General features: G+C 44.6%; 1 protein-coding gene across 2 annotated transcripts in view; it reads right to left on the reverse strand.

Moving 5' to 3' along the window:
- COPG2 (COPI coat complex subunit gamma 2) overlaps window positions 1-12,445 on the reverse strand; it is a 621,430-nt gene that overhangs the window by 200,130 nt on the left and 408,855 nt on the right. For both annotated transcript variants that reach the window (XM_069629620.1, XM_069629619.1), the window contains one exon: window positions 7,316-7,487. In XM_069629620.1, coding sequence (XP_069485721.1) covers window positions 7,316-7,487 — 172 coding nt within the window. The remainder of the gene's footprint in view (window positions 1-7,315; window positions 7,488-12,445) is intronic.

The following is a 12,445-nucleotide window of genomic DNA, read 5'->3' on the forward strand; positions in this document are numbered from 1 at the left end:
GATCAAACCTGGTTTGGCGTGCAGAGATAAACTCTATAAGGACCTTTCCAAAATGAACGAAAAAAAAAGAAGACCGGGACCTGTTTAAACAAAGGGGGTTCAGGCGCCATCTTGAAAAACATGGCTGCCGCTATTTTTTGCTACCTGTGTTCACGGTCGAGAAAAATCATGGTAGTTTGTTGTAAAACCACTGCCACCAGCCATTTCAATAGGAAAGGGTAGCATTTGACTGCTACATGATTTTCTAGAAATAGGGAATACTAGGTAACCCCTCCAGCACTCTATTGCAAGATAGGGTGTGCTGGGTCTAGGAATTTGGAAAGACTAGTAAAGTCAATTTCACTTTACTTTCTCTGGGAAACAGTAGTTTATCCCAGAGAAGGTATTTACACCTCGGGACAGACTGAAAGGCTTTCCTGTGCCACTGCACTTTAGGTTGCTGTGAGACACAAATGAAAAGATGATGCCTATGGAGTTATCTAAAACTCCATAATCAAAGAACATGAGTAAAACACATCAAAATACATGAGAGAGTGGGAAAAAAGGCTCACACTCTCTTCAGGTACAAAAATCAAGTCCTCAAAATCCAGAACAGTTTCTGGGGGTCTCCAAGGTGAAGGGAATTAGCACAATTCTTCCCAACACCTACACCGCCTCTTTTGTTGAGGTAGTGCATGGCGACCGTGTTGTCTGTCATTATCAGGACATTCTTCCCCTGTATGGAAGATAAAAAGGTCATCACAGCCAGTTCGATTGCCCTCAGCTCTAACAGATTTATGCATAGTCTGGATTCCATTGTAGACCAAAGACTACTGATCGTGAGAGTGTTCATGTGGGCTCCTCAGCCCGTGAGGGAAGAATCCATGACTACTGTCATCTTCGGGCAGTTTTGCCAAAAATGTTCTCCCATCCTCACATTCTCCTTGCAGGCCCACCACAGAAGATCCTGTGGGACCTTGCTCGGTGCCTAAAGACGGGCCGTCATCCTGCCCGAGAATTGTGACCTTTGAGATCTGAGGGCCCACTGGAGGGACCTCATTCTTAGGCGGGCTTCCACGACAGGAAAATGCAGGATGCCATGAGGCCCAGCAACTTTAGAAAATCCAAAGATGTTGGGCATTCTGAAATGTTTACAACATCTGCAATATGTGTTGAGCCCTTAACTCAGGAGGCTAAGCCTTTCCTGAGGAAGAATTCAAGACCGCTCCAATGAATTATTGATTTTGGGAATGTGTCACATGGGACTTCTTGAAAATGAGGGAGAAGCCCAATTTGCGGAGAGAGTGGGTGGTGCCACAGATGTTGCAGAGCCTGTTTGGGAGAACAGGCTCTGATCAGCCAATCGTCTAGATAGGGAAAGATGTGGATCCCTCCCCTCCGTAGATTTGCTGCCACCACCACCATCAACTTGGTAAAGACCCTCAGGGGCAAAAGTCAGCCCAAAAAGCAGTACTCAAACAGAAAGTGAGAACTGCAAATGGCAAACCTCGGGTACTTCCTGTGCTTGGGATGTACAGGCACATGAAAGTAAGCATCTTGAAGATTGAGTGACACTGCCCAATCCTGGAGGTTGCAGGACCTGGAGGATCTGCGAAAGAGTGTCCATCTTGAATCTGCCTTTACTGAGGAACTTGTTCAAGCATCTCAGGTCCAAAATGGGTCACATTCCTCTCTCTGTCTTTCTTGGGAACAAAACAACGGGTGTAGTACCAACCTTGGAATTGCTCTGCTACAGGTACCCTTTCCACAGCACCTTTCTCCAGCAGGGAAAGAATCTACTGTAGAAGAAGCAGGTCAGTTCCCCAAGAGATTGCTTGCTCAGGGGGCAATCAGGGAGACTTTTGTAATCCGATTTGCTCCGCCCGGGAAAACCAACACCTCTTTGCAGTGGACTGTGTACCCGCACCGCTTCCCGCCAGACTAGCTCCGGTAGCAGACATGAGACTGACTACCTTTGTTGTTGTTGGTTTAAGTTATGTTATTTGTTATATGTCCCCCCTCTTTTTTTTCCTCCCTCTCATCTTTACCACCCTCACCCCCTTTCCACTGATAAAAAGCCATTTATATTATGGCTATTCATTATGTAACTTTCGTTTAAAATCTCAATAAAAATATTTTAAAATTAAAAATCAGGGAGCCTTTTGAGAAAAAGGAGACAGTACCCTTGAGCTACTGTCTGCAGAGCCCAAGCATCTCTAGTAATGTTTTGCCATTCTTCGGGGTGCTGGGTTAACCTGCCTCCCACAGAAGACGTGAGTCAAGTACTCAAAGCGGTTTTGGAGTAGTGGCTGCGCTAGAGAGTAAGGAGGCAGAAGTGGTGCAACACTTCCTCCACGACCTTGTGTTCCACGTGAGAATCTTCTTTGACCTCTCTGGGCAGCTTGTCCTCTGCATCTCGTTCCAGATGAGTAACGGAAACGAAAGGAACATCCTCTCAAACTGTGAGGACGACTTTTGCTGAATGAGAAATAGCTGCCCCCAAGGATTTTGCTGCTGCCTTGGAAGCCTGCAACCTTTCAAGGCTCACATCAGCTTTAGCACCAAGGAGATGTGACTCATCAAAGGGTATGTCCAACAATTTGGATTGCACGTCCGGACCAAAGCCTGATTTAAAGAGCCCTGCAAACCACTTGCATCTGTGGTAGGAGCCATGGTACGACCAACAGAATCCAAAGCGTACAGTCCTGACCAGAGGGACTGGCATGATAGCCTTTTGCCATCTTCTATGATGTTACGAAACCCTCTCTCATTTCCCCTTCAGGGACATGTTCAGCTGCATGAGAGACAACATCCTATTCCCAAGTATCTTCCTTCTCGAGCTCTTCTCTCATCCGTCTCCAACTCCCTCAGGGTCAGTCGCTTTTCCAAGCAACGAGTTGGTGACAGATATCGCTCTTCGGCAGGGGCCTCCCCCCTTCCTGCCTCCCTGAAAGTTGAGGAGAACCATCTCCGTTTCCGGAAGCACCTCAAAACCTTCCCATTTGCTTCTGCTTTCTCTCCCTCTCTCCCCTGCTGAATTCCTGGCTGAAACTGCACTGGTTACCTGGCCACCCTTTCTGATTTCGGGACCAGGCCCCGCCAGTTGCACACCTGCACTGCCTCTCTGGCAACCCCTGCACCTGGGGACTGTTTTCTGTCACCCTACAGTCCCCCTACCAGCACTTAAGTCTGCACTTATCACCATCTGGCCGCTTTAGCTATCTTATTTATTCTACTATCCCATGTACTGCACTTTCTCCTCTCCCTTCCCCCACACACTTTTCACTCTCCCACCTCCCATGCACTTGAGTGATCTGAATGGCACCTGGCCTAGTAAGATTGTTGTCTGTCGTCCCTTTTGTTCCCCCTCCCCCTTGCCTCGAACCTTGAAACACTTGTGAATAGGCACGTTATAAATGCCATATCATATCCCATAAAGTGTAGTTGTACTTAGCCAATGCGCAAGAAGCATTACTAGCTTTCAACTCCATGCTCTCAACTGAAAACACCCTCTTCACCAACACATCATATTTTTTATCATCCCTGTCAGGAGGAATTGTTGGGTAGGTAGCTGTCTTAGAAGTAGAGGTAACTGCTTGAACTACTGAGCTTTCAGAGTTAGGGTATCTAGAAAGGAATTCCGCGTTAATGGACAATGTTTAGTACTAGTCATCAGCTCCTTACTGACAGCAGGAGTGGTGCCTCGTTTTTTGCCAATTCTCCAAAATGTTCTTGAAGGCAGAATGGAATGGCAGAACAGGTACCTTAGGGGGTCCTTTGTCCAGGATGTTGGTAAGATCATCACAGTCTATCTTTGGCAGGACGACCCCAACCTAAGTACACAGTCACAATATTCATAACAGAACTATATGCTCCACTAGGGTGGCCAGCTGGATCTGGAGTGGCAAAATCCACTTCTGGTGAAGTGTCAAGCCCACTAGTATCTCTCAAGCACATAGTTAAATCCTCTAGCTTAGAATCCTGAGAAATTAGTTCCTCTGGGTTATTAGGCATGCCAAAACAGTGAAATCCAAATGGTGGATCATCCTCGCCTTCCTCCTCCTCAAAAATGGATCCCATAGACTTTTAAAAGTCTTTCTACAACAAAGATTTAAACCCTGTTGATAGGTTGGAGGGTGACGTTGGTGGCTTTGACGTCGAAGGCCACGTCATATAGTCCTTCGATAGTGAAGAAGAGGAGGCTAAATGTTTCTCATGTCGACGACACTGTCGACACCATTCGAGAAACCTTCTCCTGCTTTTGACCCAGGCGGTTAGGTACGCAAGACTAAGCCTTCAACGACTCCCTGTCGGCCTTCCGAGGCACAATGGGGTCGGTAGCCTTCTGTGGCTCTTTCGAAGAACCGAGAGGGGCCACCTTTGAAAAAACACATCCCATCATCTGAAGACTAAATTCTTCCCAATTTGCCTTTGAAGCAGATGTATGTGGGAAACCCGCCTTCTTACTGTCAAGCGAGGAATCAGGATGGTGAGTGATTGCGTCTCTTCTCAGATTTGCGTTGAGAAGACGATGAAGAGTGCCTGGAGTTGCTCCTGGACATAGAGCCCTGTGTGTATTTGGAGCGCTTTTTTCATTTCTGAGGGGACTTAATCTTCAGACTTCTATCTTCAGATGACCTTTTCAAAAGAGTGGATATCTGAGATTTTGATGCCGACTGACCTACAGTGAGTTTGGCCTTCCTCTCCTTTGAGGCCTTGCTGGTCATGGACTGGCACAAACCACAATCGCTGACCTTATGCTCTTCGCCAAGGACCCAGCAGCCTATCCTGTGTGGATCTGTGATCGACATCTTGAACTCACAGTCCGCACACCTCTTGAACCCAGTCTTCAGAGTAGACATGCCTGAAGATCTCAAATTATGCAATAGAAATTTGCTGAGGGGAATAGAGCCGTTCGAAGCATGCTCTGTAAGCAGAAAAAACAAGTGCGGAAACGGGCGGGGTGCGTGCTATTTATACCAACGTCAGGCCAGTGTGCGCAGATGGAAGCCACTAAGGGGCTTTGACTCGACAATGCACAACACCCACTGCTGTCGAAAATATTTCTGAAGCTGGAGAGCGTTGATGAATCCTTTCTTCCCATGCGCTGGAGACTTGTTTCCATTGCACAACTCCTGGAGAGTTCTCAACCGGCACCTGCAGTGCTGGATTAGAGGGAGCAGGATGTCATTCCCCGCAGGAACTTTACGTTGCGGACCAAGGTCTTCTGCGAAAGCACGAAAGCCTTTGCAAGGAAAGACTTCACTCTGACAGAGAAATCCAGCAATGATGAGCAACAGTTTGTAGTCTCTGTATGCCGAAGAGCCAAAAGGAAGAGACTCTGCCCGAACCAGCCAATCATCAAGGTACAGGTAAATGTGAACCCCCAAATGACAAAGATGAGCTCCCACCCGGGGCCAGGCATTTTGAAAATACCCTTGGTGCAGAGCGGATGCCGATGGGCAAGGCCTGGAATTGGAAGTGCTGCCCTTCGACTATGAATCTCAGGAACCTTTGGTGCCACAGATAGATAATACACATCCTCCAAGTCTAAACACAAAAGGAAATACCCTTCGTGCAGCTGCGCTCGAATATGCTGGAAGGTATGCATCTTGAAAATTTAAGCCTGCAGGAATTTGTTGAGGAGACACAGATTGCGAATACGGTGTCCAGCCCCCAGACTGTTTCCTGACGAGAAAGTATCTCGAGTACACACCATGGCCTTGTTGCTGAAATGGGACACACTATCGCCCCCTTAGAGGGAGAGGAGGGTCAGAACGTCTCCCAACAGTAATGGCAAGCGCTTTTCGACCTTTCACAAGGGCAGAACGGAGGGTGGGCGACTGATGAATTCCAGCGCGTGTCCTTGCTGGATTAGTGACAACACCCATTCACCCGTGTTGATGGAAAATGGAAAAAGGTGGCAGCCCGAGTTTGGGCTGCATGTCCCTTTCTAGGCTCTTTTACCATAGGCATGGTTATTGTGGGACCTTTACCTCTTGGATGAGGAAGTCTGGTCTCCAGAGGTCCGCTCTGTCTGAGGTAAGCATGGCTACGGACCAAGTGCCATATTAGAGGCTCCAGCACCATCGTCTAGACAAGTAACCAACCTTGACGGTCTTGTGGAGTTTTATTGGAGAACGACTGGCAGATGGAACAGTTACCGATCTCATGCTCAGGATAGACACAGTAGGGGGCAGTCGTGAAGATCCTCCACATAAACATTCTTGAAATGACAGGTAGCACAGGCCTTGAAAAGGCTCTTCTTCCCAGCGTCAGCCATAGCTTAATGGACAAATCCAAGGTCTCAATGAAAGGGCACCGAAATGGTAACTCTAAAGGAATCAAGAAGCTTGACCACTAGCAATGGGAGGAGGAAGTTCCTCACATTGTGAAGAGTTGAAGAAATAGTCAAAAAAATTGAGAAATATTCATAAATCGAAGAATGTGTTTTTAAAAAAAAATGTTTTAAGGCCTCACAACACTGAACGTGCAGTAAAAAAATCTGAACATGGCCTCCAGGGGTGGAGCTAAGGGAGATCTGTCAATTGGCTGTGGGGGCAATATGACCCAAAATGACAGAGCACTAAACAGCAGTTAAAAATGTAAATGTAAACTACTTTACAGTTACTGAGGATTCCCAGCCTGACGGAGAACATTCTATGAAAGGTGAGATCCAATGCTGAAGAACATTGTATCCACAAGTCCAACTATATTCCTTGTGTTTTAAAGTGTAGTGCGTGTTCCTTTGGGACCCCTGTACGGTTTCTAGTATCCATAGATAGTTTGTACTTCTATACAGAGCTTACTTTCATGCACACACTTTCATAAAGTGTATATAAATTTACAGTACATGCTTGAACAATCATTTATTTGGTGTGACTTTGTGTGATCTGTACTCTACACCGGTCCCCTGCCCTCTTCTCCTAAAAGGAAAACCAGACTGCTCCATCATGTTTACAAGTCAGAGTTTAGACTAACTCAGTGAAACCCCGATTCGTAGGAATTCAGAAAACCTAAAAAGCTCCCAAAATGAAATTTGTGGTCTTCAGTGTTGGCAGATTGCACACCTTTTATTGCCTCTCTGTTAACCGAGAGCTGTGTTTTCAGCAAAATGTAGTCACCTTCCAGGTCTAACTCTTTAGATTTGTCCACAACCACTTAATTTGAATCTACACTTATCACCATCAAACCTACAACTACACAAAAAGACTTCAAGCCAACAAGCCAAAATATTTCTATTACAATGATTATTAGGCTATGGCTACTCCGGCAGACTCCAGAAGCTTCAATATACCATCTGCTTGCACACTACAGCAGCATTTCCGGTTAGTACCTGCAGTAGGATCATCTTCCGGCAGCCTCACAAGAGTGTAGCACATGCCCGGCTGGTTGTAGGAAAGGCTGATGGCCGGTATGTAGTGAACTACTTCATATGCATCAGTGGGCTCCATTTGCACGGTCACCTTCTCCAAGAGCTGGTCATTCAACGTGTTTGTACAGTCAAACTGCAAGAAAAAAGTTACAAATTTAGTAGGAACTTTGTTTCTGACCATGTATGTCTCATATTCGTTTTTCAGCAGTGCAAAAAATAACTTGAGATTTCAGATTTAGCAAACAGCTCACAATGCTTTGCACTAAACCATAGAAAGGGAGTAACATTAGATGGAAGATGCTGGTTTTGGTCATTTTGTGCTGAAAAAGCATTGCCTGGAACCACAACCACCTTTTCCACCAACATCTGCACAATTGGCTTTTGCCTAGCTCTACCAGACGAGGCTCGAATTGTACAGGACCAGGATACCATCTCAGGACACAGACAATGGCCAGGGTACCTGCTCCTGTGGTAGACAAGAGGTTATTTCTAGGCAGTTCATGTATGATTTGACTTGGATGAAAGGGGGTTAGGGAGGAAGAAAGGGGTCACAAGAGGGAGTTTGTGTGGGTTAAGAAAAAAAACAAAGAAGGCGTTTGCAGAGAGGAAAGGGAGGGAAATGCAGAATGTTGCTGGTTGCTCTGCATTCTGCCGTTTTTGCTGCGACTCTACCTCTGTTTCCAGAGTCTGCCTACCATTGCTGTCCTGTGTGGAGGAGGAGCCTATCACTCGTAGCCCGTTCCAGGAGCAGGCGGAATGCGCCGAGGGTTGCTGATGTTGGCGGCCAAGGCAAAACGATCTTACTTCAAAGGAGTTTCCCAGATCACAGTATGACAAAATCAAATAAACAAGCAAGTAAGCAAACTTTTAGTGTTTGCCATATACAAGCTAATCAGCCAATCACGTGATTTGATTTGTTCTGCCCAACGCCATTGCCATAATCGCTTTCAATTGTGCTCCTTCCCGACCCTTCTGAACAATACTCACACTGCACTAGCAGCGTAAGTGAATTAAGAGACAAGTGACTGTGGGCCTCTGTGCCTTTGAACTTGTTTAACTTAGACAATCATCTGCTTACCAACGCATCAAGACAAACAAATCATTGACAGATTAAGTCACTGAAAACCCTGAGAACGTGCCGACTAAGTTGGCAAAGAAAATAAAAAGGGACTCTTTATTATTATAATGAGTCATTTTTGTTCAAGGCCAACATGACAAGCATGTATAATCTGAGAAGTGCCATATACAAAGAGGACCTCAGAGCACTAGAATTAGAAACACTTGGCGCAATTCCAAAAAATCCATTCAGAACTTAAGTGACAATTCCTTCTCAATCAAGAATGGTTGAACAAACTGTGTTCAGTTCAAATGTGGAAATCAATCAAACAGATGTCCCGGTTTTTATCGATCTGGCAACACCACCCAGACATTCAGTAAAAGACATAATTAAACAAACACTTCATTACACACTTTCAATGACGACAATGAAAAAAACAATACATAATATAGCATACAAGAAACAAGCACGCAGTTTGAGTACAATAGAAAATGCATCATTTACGACCTGCAACCAACAGCCGCACCACTGGACTGACATTAGCAGAAAAGTTCCTACCATACATGCGGCAGCCACAACAGAAGCACTATTGAGGGAACTGGAGCCAGACTTCTGTCACAAACCCCTTTCCAGTAATGAAGGGCCGACAGACTTAAGCCCTGCAGACACGTCACAATTTGTCGTCCCAAACTATGGAAACCTGTGTATAAAAGAACAACACAATCGACCTCAAGACCAGGATACTCAGCACAATTCCAATACAAATGAGGTTCAACCGAAAATGCAAGACCCAACCATAACTGCTTTCAGTTGTGTTTTAAATCCCCTCGTGGATGTTTTTGAATCTCTCAAAGGAGAGGTGCACATTTCTTCCGGCATCCTAATGGAGCTCTCAAAAGAAGTGGGCGGATGTGAAGCGGCTGTTGTTGGTCTAAATACAAGATTGGATAACATACAAAAAAGCTCGGTGGACTTAATAAAACAGATGGCTACTGACAAAACAGGCAACCTAAATTAATTAAAAGCCGACATCCAAGCATTGAAAACATCTAATGCAAAAATGTGGAAATAAATCAGAGTGCAAGCAAAACATAAGGACGCCGAAACAACAATCTGAGGATGATATATCAGCATCTAATAAGCCCAGTAAGAAAGAAAGGGAAAAACATGATTTTTTATACTAGTGGATGCTACTCAGAAAGCGGCTCGACAAGCAACAAAATATAAGCATAAACAACTGAAAAATGATTCAGGAATATTTTTTCAATGCACTAAATAAACGTGCTGAAATGAATTAAATCAATGCGATGAATGATAAATCTGAAATACCATCAGAGATGCATGCGCAAAACAATAGCAAAAAAAAATTCTAAAAGAAGTGCCCGAGACTCTCAAAAGAAAAAGGAGGCCCAGAATCCACATTGCAAATCAAGAACAAGTACAGGCTCTCAAACCTGCCTACAGCAGCTCTAACCAATGTAATTATTCCGGATAAGGAAAAATCAAATATGCATACAGAAAATCAAGAGGCTACAAGTAGCATAATGTATCCAAAGTCTACAAGCAGACCTTTTGCGGCCCTGAAAGTGCGGCTACAACAAATTAACAAGAAGTCTGATCAAAACACCATGAATCGTAGTAACATTTTATCTTGCACAAAAATGCCTCATCTCGATCTATTTTTGAGTAAAGACATTGAATGCATATAATTTCCTTATGAGAAAAAATACTCATTCATTGGTGGTCATCTTGAAAACCAGAGGAGCAAGTGCTTTACTATTATGCACAAATGAACGGAGAAATGTAGGTGTGGCAGTCTATGATCACCAACCACCATTAATAATTGAGAAAACGAAAAATAATAATACTAGGGAAGACACTTAAGCAATATGCCCGGAGCGGCGGGGGCATTACCAACACAGTTAATGCCCCAGGGCATTACCAGAGTCGGTAAAGCCCCCACCGCGAGGGGCATATAGCTATTAGTACCCCGGCCCGCAATATCTGCGTGAACGGGGCACTAAAAGCATTTTTTTCTGTCCCAAAATGCTGTAGAGAAAAAACAAAAAAAAGAAATGACCAAGAAAATGGCCGCCAGGAAAGGGAAAACAGTGTTTTTCCTTTCCATGGCAGCCAGCGCGTCAGTTCCTATAAGAAGACAGAAGAAGTTAAGTGTGGTTGGGAGGGAGATTTTTTTTTTTTATAAAAAAAAATAAAAAAATAAACTTACCTGGGTCCCTGGCGGGGGACGATGAAAGCCCCATCTGTTTGGAGGCACAGAACGGGGATGGACCCGCTCCAAGTCTCCACACGGCTGGAGGATGCCATCATCCCCAAACGGGGACAAAGGAGCAAGAAGGTAAGTGGGGTTGGGAGGACACGGAGGAAGGAGGAAAGGAAAAAAAATATAAAGCCTTACCCGAGTCCCCAGCGGGGAGCAAAGGCAGCCTCTCAGCCATGGGGAGGCTCGGAGCAGGGATGACCCCGCTTCCAGCCTCCTCATTGGCTGAAGGGCTGCCACGCCCCCACCAGGGATAATGGCAGTGGAATCGCGATCGGGGGATTCCCAGCCGGGTAATGCCTTGGGGAGGGCTAATCAGAATGGTTCTTTCATTCTGATTGCGCCCTCGCCGGGTACTAATACACAGTATGTGGCAATATCTACAAAGTCAGTTGAGAGAGAAAAAAAAAAAAAACTGCTGCTGTAATGGGGAGAAAGAAAAAAAACAAAATCTGGGCACTCTTACCAACAATACTATCTGGGGTTTTTCAGAAACTCAATGAAAGCTAAGATTTGCTTTGTGAAAATGTTGACATCAAAATTGTTAGTTGGAATACAAGGGGACCCTCATAATTTAGAGACAATACTACAGGAAGACACATTTTCCATGATCATGATATCTTTTTCCAAGAGATATGGCTCAGAGAAAAAATCCACATAAGATTATTTTACAACTATTGAGCAATATGCTATTTGTCCACACGAAGGAAGACCCTCTAGAGGACTATCAATAGCTAAGCGAAATACGATTGAACATGATATGAAATGTATAAACGCAACCACTCCGGGAATAGTCGCAGTGAGATGCAGCATAAACTGGGGGTCTACAATGAAGGATTTAACCTTGATAAATGTATATTGGAACCCAGTGAGCAAAGATCTAGACTCATTCATCAGAAAAATAAACATGATTCTTACTGAGATAAAGATAACCACCCCCAGCGATGCTTTAGTTATAGCAGGAAATCTAAATGTACCATGTTCCACCGTCAGTAGGAATAAAGTCAAGTCCCGCTTAAGTAGAAATAATGTAGAACTCTGGGAAAAGATGTTCCAAGATTAGAACCTATTTATCCTAAATGGAAACATCGTAGGTGACCCAACGCCCACTGAAACATGGTCAAATGGGAGAACCTATTCAACAATTGTTTACTTATCCGTATCTGAAGACCTTTTTTTAAAACTGCACGCATTTCAATGTCAAATCAATGAAATATAGCAATCGTAGCTCCCTGCAGGCAATGTTCGCTGTAAACAAGAGATCCTTCAAAAAGGTATTTTCAACTAAGCTCCGAGTCAACCCGAGAGAAACGGCGTAGTATGATTCAATAAACAAGGTGCCACATTGAATAGAAAGCTTGGAAATCTGAAAGCGGATAGCTCTGAACGTGAAGGACAGAACTTCCTGTCGCCGGGCAGCTGTGTTAAATTCCTGTGGGATTCGGAAACCCCAAAAAGAAAGACCTCTTATATGTAAAAAACCACCTACATAACTTTAATGAATAGACATATATATATATAAAAAAAAAGAAACACTCTCACTAGAAATCTTTATGAGCTAAAACATCAAGGCCTCGCGCAAAGTGGCTACGAGCTTTCTAACACATTGTAATTGGTCAAGAGCCCACAACGCAGGGGATGCTACAAGGGGTGTTACAGGGGATGATGCAATAATGCTACAAGCGCTAGTTCCAATGAATGCAAGAAACCCCTGGTCGATTATAAATAAAGAGACGCAATCTCAAAGTTAACA

Source organism: Ambystoma mexicanum, chromosome 12 (assembly GCF_040938575.1).
Source record: "Ambystoma mexicanum isolate Mex_15411 chromosome 12, UKY_AmexF1_1, whole genome shotgun sequence".
Classification (NCBI taxonomy): Eukaryota; Metazoa; Chordata; class Amphibia; order Caudata; family Ambystomatidae; genus Ambystoma; species Ambystoma mexicanum.